Genomic DNA, 6,000 nt, shown 5'->3' with positions numbered 1-6,000 from the left:
CTAAGACAATGCTTTCAGTCACCATGAAGTGACATTTCTCCCAATTGAGCACCAAATTGGTTTCCACACACCGCTTCAGTAAGGTGTCTAAATTTTCCAAGCAGGTATCAAAAGAAGACCCAAAAACTGAGAAGTCATCCATGAAAACTTCAATGCATTTTTCCACCAAGTCAGAGAAGATAGCAAGCATGCACCGTTGAAACGTAGCTGGAGCATTACACAACCCAAATGGCATTTTCTGGTAAGCAAAAACACCAAAAGGGCATGTGAAGGATGTTTTCTCTTGATCTTCTGGATCCACTACAATCTGATTATAACCTGAATATCCGTCCAGAAAATAATAGTATGCTTGCCCCGCTAACCGTTCCAACATTTGATCCATGAAGGGCAAAGGGAAGTGATCTTTTCTTGTGTCCTTGTTCAATTTCCTGTAGTCTATACACATCCTCCAACCTGTGACAGTCCTTGTGGGGATCAATACATTCTTTTCATTGTGGATTACAGTCATTCCACCCTTCTTGGGAACTACTTGCACAGGACTGACCCACGCACTGTCTGAGATAGGATAGATCATCCCTGCCTCCAATAATTTTTGAACCTCCTTCTTTAGAACTTCTTTCATGGTTAGGTTCAAACGCCTCTGAGGTTGAGCCACAGGCCTATAGTCCTGCTCCATGTGAATTTTGTGCATGCAATAAAAGGGACTAATGCCTTTCAAATCAGATAGAGTCCAACCTATGGCTTCTCGATTCAGTTGTAACACCTCAATTAACCTTTTCTCCTCATTGTCAGAAAGGGAGCTACTAATGATGACTGGTTTGTTGTTACCCTCTTCAAGAAAAACATATTTAAGATGTGAAGGCAAAACTTTCAATTTTAACTTTCGCTCTTCAAACCTCAAACTCTCATGCAATTCTTCAAATTTTATATTTCTTTCAAGAACTTATTTGGTTGATTTCAAGTTTCTTAAGCAATCCTCAATTTCTTTCTCCTCTTCATCATTCAAAAACTCGAAAGCTTCAATGAGGGCTTTCTCTAAAGAGCTTTGACTATGTATTTGGCTTGAAGCGGCACAGATCACATCATCAAGTATATCCACCCTCATACAATCATTTTTATCATTGGGGTATTGCATGGCTTCAAAGACATTGAAATTCACTTCCTCATCTTGGACTCTCACTTTTAACTTTCCATCATCCACCTCAATAATAACCTTGGCGGTTTTCATGAAAGGCCTACCAAGTATTAGAGGAACCTCTATATCCTCTTCCATGTCCATTACCACAAAATCCACCGGGAACATGAACTTGTCCACCTTGACCAAAACATCCTCCACCACTCCATGAGGATACTTAATTGATCTATCAGCTAACTGTAATGTCATCCGAGTAGGTCTAGCCTCCAAATCTCCTATCCTTCTCATCATAGACAAGGGCATCAAGTTAATGTTGGCCCCTAAGTCCAACAAGGCTTTACCCACAGGTAGAGCACCTATGGTTACAGGGATCGTGAAACTGCCTGGATCCTTAGATTTCTGAGGTAGGGACTTCTGAATGATTGCACTACAACCGGCCTCCAACTCAATAGTTTCTTCTTCAATGAATCTTCTTTTCTTTGAAAAAAACTCTTTCATAAATTTAGCATAAGTTGGCATTTGCTCTAAGGCTTCCGAAAACGGAATATTAATTTGCAACCTCTTAAAAATGTCTAGAAACCTTGCAAATTGCCTCTCTTTGTCTTTTCTTGAAGGAACATGTGGTTATGGAAGATTCTTTGTAGGTGGGGCCTTCCCAACCTCCTTCTTAATCTCTTTTTTCTTTTTCTCTATTTCTCCACTCACTCTCTTATTCTCCACCTCTTCCACTACACTCTCATCATTGTCTTCTGCCCTGCTATTTTCTTTCATCACATTTTCTTGTTTTGATTATTCTCTCCAAACTTCTTCCCACTTCTTGTAGACACAACCTTACAATGCTCCTTGGAATTTGTTTTTGTATTAGTGGAGAACGATCCACTCTGCTGGTCTGCTAACTGTTTGGCCAATTGTCCCACTTGCACCTCCAAATTTTTAATTGAAGCATTTGTATTCTTTTGGTTTTGGAGGGATAATTGCATAAATTGTTGCAAGGTATCTTCTAGCTTGGTAGTTCTTTCATACAACAGTGGGTGTTGTTTTTGTGGAGGGTGAAGTCTACTACTTGATGCACCCATGTCTTGTTTCCCTCCAAATTGAGCATTATTATTTCTCCACCCTTGGTTATAAGAACTAGGATAAGGATTGTTAGAGAAATTTTGGCGTCCTTGGTTCCCCATATAGTTGACTTCTTCACGTTGGGAGCCACTAGGATCTTGACAATTGCCATTGGAATGATCACCTCCACAAAAATCACACTGCATAACTTGTTGAGTTTGGCAAGGATTAGCATGCATGGCTTAGAGTTGTTGAGGTAATTTAGCCATTTGTTGATTGAGAGCTTCGATTTGTTGAGTAAGAAGCTTATGTTGAGCTAAGAGGGCGTCTTGAGTGCTTAATTCTAATACTATCCTCCTTTGTGCTTGACCTCTCTCATGTTGACTTCGCAAGTCAGTAGATGTCATAGACTCAATGATTGTGATAGCTTCATCGGTAGTCTTGAACAAAACAGAGCCACCAAAAGAAGCATCCAAAATCATATTTGTTTGTGGTTGTAAACCATTGCAAAAAGTCTAAACTTGCATCTCTATATCAAAACCATGATTGGGGCACTTTCTAAGCAAAGCTTTATATCTCTCCCATGCCTCACATAAGGGTTCATCAACTCCTTGCACAAATGTAGCAATAGCGGCCTTGGCCTCCGTATTCTTGGATGGTGGGAAGAAACGAGCTAAAAATTTTGTCTCCACATCCCTCCAACTGGTTAGACTTTGGTTAGGCTGTGATTGGAGCCAAGCCTTGGCCTTCCCAGTGAGAGAGAATGGAAATAGCCTCATGAACAAAGCCTCTTCGTCATCCCCAGAAATTCCAACTAAGCCACACAACTCATAGAAGATGTACAAATGAGTATGTGGGTCTTCATGATCCAAACCGGAAAACTGATGAGAGCTTATGAGTTGCAAGAGGGCTGGCTTCATTTCAGCAATCTTCTCATTCATAGTTGGCCTCACCATGCTAGAGAAATTTCGGGGGCTGGTATATAGAATAGAATCCCCAATAGTTCTCCTTGGAGGTTGATTAAATGGATTATGATGTTCTTCTTCAGCCATTTCTCCTTGATCTGCAACTAGATCGAAATGTTGAGTAGTGTTAGTTTGAGAGGAAGAAGTTTGGTGGGTGACTTGTTGATTTAGTAGCCTCTGTCTTCTTGTGTTGCTATTGTTTCTCCTGGATGTTTTCTCAATCTCTGGATCACTAAGCAAAGGTTCCGAAGAAATGACCCGTCTTGTTCGGATAGTACCCTGCATACACAAGAACACCCCAGATACTAGAGCAACAAGTTAGCCCACAAAAAAAATAAAATAAAGTAAAATAAAATATTGGCTTAGAAGAAATAAAATTCAAGAATAAAGAATGGAGTCTAGTATAACTATAATTACACAATTGCCTTGTATTGAGACACAAGTCCCCGGCAACGGCGCCAAAAACTTGTTAAACGATTTCTTCCGATATGGCAAGCGAACCAATCGCACAAGTAGTAAGTAGAAGTAATAGTCGTTCTTCCCAAAGGACTTGAGTAATACAATGGCAATATGTGGAATTAAAGCTAATACAGACTAAAGAATGATTTCGTATTTGATGAATTGTAATTGTTAAGTTAAAAAGAGCAAATGAACTAAAGTGAACTTTCATCAAACACTTGGAATGCGGTTTTGAAAATTAACTTATATGACTGAAATGTTAGGGTTAGACTTCACCAACTTTAATCTCATGCATAAGAAACATTCCTTCTCATTCAAACATTAATGTTAACCCACTAATTTTCTCAAATTCCAATTCCTTAGTTAAAAGAGCCTAAGTTTCATTACAAAATATCAATCCCTTGAATACTTAAATAAATTCACTTGCATTAAGTTTAATGGCTCCAAACAACAAGTAACTCATGTTCTATTCCTAGACACAAATTTACTAGGTACCACATTCTCAAACAAGATTACCAATGATATTCCCACACCAAAAGTAATCACAAATCATGTAATGGTTAATCATTCCATACAAGCATTAAGTACAAGAACATGATACTAACATTTAAATGAAGAAGATAGATATATATATTCAAACAAGTTACATGAGAGTCATGTTGGCTACATCTAACCCCAACAAAGGGGTATTAGCAATCCATGTCCATGAGATTAACAAGATACATCAAAAGAGGAAGAATGGAAGAAAACCAATGAGAAACAACGGTGAAGAGGTGAGCCCTAGCTTCTTCCTTTGACCTGCACTTCGCTCCTCCTTTGGTCCCTCCTTCTGGATTCTCCCCTTTCGTGCTCATCCAGAAATTATATCAAGCCACGCAACTTTTTAAGTGACGCGCTCAGCGCGCTATGGTGTGCGTTGAGCGCATGACGGGAGGCGCGCCTGGCGCGTGATTGGGCACGCCCAGCGCGATGCCAATTCTCCATCAACTCCCTGATCCAGCGCGCTGAGCAAGCAGAGCTATGGGCTCAGCGCGGGTCTACTGAGAATGCCAGCTAGCTTCATTGGAGTTCAATCCAGTTGCTTCTCTTTGACATGGCTTCTTCCAACATGATTACCTATCCAAAAAATCACAAAAAATGAGGATTAAATATGTATAACCCTGTATGTGTAACCAAAGTGTCTTTACTTACAAAAGAGAAGTTAAATGGAGGATTGCATAAGTCAAAAGTTAGAAAAGTTGAATGTGTTAACAAATTTGGTACTAAAATGTAAGTAAAAATTAACATTATCAACCACCTCAATTCCATTTTCCTACCTTGTATCAACTCTAAACTGAAGCTAACAACATGGGTCCTATCTTTTTCCTTTACTAATTTCATTTATCAAATTTTTAGCTCTCTTTAGCATATCCCACTTAGGATGCTCTAAGGGTTACTCACATGTCAACTAAGGTTTTAAAACTTGTCCTAAAAGTTCAACTATTTAGTCACCAAGGTAGACGCATTAAGGATTTTCCTATTCAAGGTTCAAAATCATAACTCTTAAGAAACATTAATATTGTCTTGCTTGTATCATGCTTAACTACTTTTTTTTTAGCAAACACATCTAAGATCCTTACCACTAAAACTTCCAAGTTATAATTCTAAAACATTTCTTCCAAACAATCAATTCATCCTACTTTAACAAGAAACACTTGTCATGTTCACGAGCCTACCTAAGGGTAATCTGTTGAAATTATTGGAGATTGCTGAGTTAATTAATGAAGTCCTTCTTGAAGATCTTTATGAAGATTGAAGAAGATGTTTTAGTTTTGATGATGTTAGCATTAGTTTTTTATAGCTTTGATAAGTACTTTTCTTTTTTGTATTTTATGGCCTATGCTGAAAAAGATATTGTATTGCTTGTTTATTAGACTTAGGCATGGATGTGTTTGCTTATTACTATTATCTTGATGAATTAATTTCAAAATTACATCTTGTTTTAGATAGCATAAAACTCAATGTTTCTCATTTCATGTGAAAAGATAATGTAAGAGATTACAAAGTGTTTTGACATAAAATAGAACTTGGTTCATTCAAAAGAATTCAAGGTTAAGTCATGTAATAAATTACCATCTGAGGTAATAGATTACTGGAACTTAGTTTTGAAGTGGGATTCAAAGTCCTCTCTGTGATAATCAATTACCTATTGGTGTAGTTGATTACCATAGTGACTTTTGAGTGAAAATAAATTGAAAAAATATCGAGATAATAGATTACCAACATTAGTAATCGATTACCGCTAGTGAAAATTAAGTTTTATGATTCCTAGAACACGTGTTAATTGATTATCAAGATCAATAATCGATTACCACAATTCTTGTTTCAACTGATTTCATTTTCATT

The 6,000-nt window shown here is 37.7% G+C and overlaps 1 protein-coding gene and 1 non-coding gene across 2 annotated transcripts; one reads left to right on the top strand and one right to left on the bottom strand.

Annotated features, from left to right (window-relative positions):
* Positions 1-943: 943 nt before the first annotated feature.
* LOC109790396 (uncharacterized) lies at positions 944-1,654 on the bottom strand. The gene has a single exon (XM_020349542.2). It carries the CDS (start codon positions 1,652-1,654, stop codon positions 944-946), a length of 711 nt encoding a protein of 236 aa, XP_020205131.2.
* Positions 1,655-2,728: 1,074 nt separating this feature from the next.
* Positions 2,729-2,834, top strand: LOC114915220 (small nucleolar RNA R71). The gene has a single exon (XR_003803162.2). It is a non-coding gene; the product is annotated as a small nucleolar RNA R71 (small nucleolar RNA).
* Positions 2,835-6,000: the final 3,166 nt, after the last annotated feature.

The sequence above is a fragment of the Cajanus cajan genome, chromosome 9, assembly GCF_000230855.2.
Source record: "Cajanus cajan strain Asha chromosome 9, NIPB_CcT2T_4, whole genome shotgun sequence".
In the NCBI taxonomy this organism is placed as follows: Eukaryota; Viridiplantae; Streptophyta; class Magnoliopsida; order Fabales; family Fabaceae; genus Cajanus; species Cajanus cajan.
Note: the sequence above shows the minus strand (reverse complement) of the source record. Positions and strands in the feature narration are given on the sequence as shown.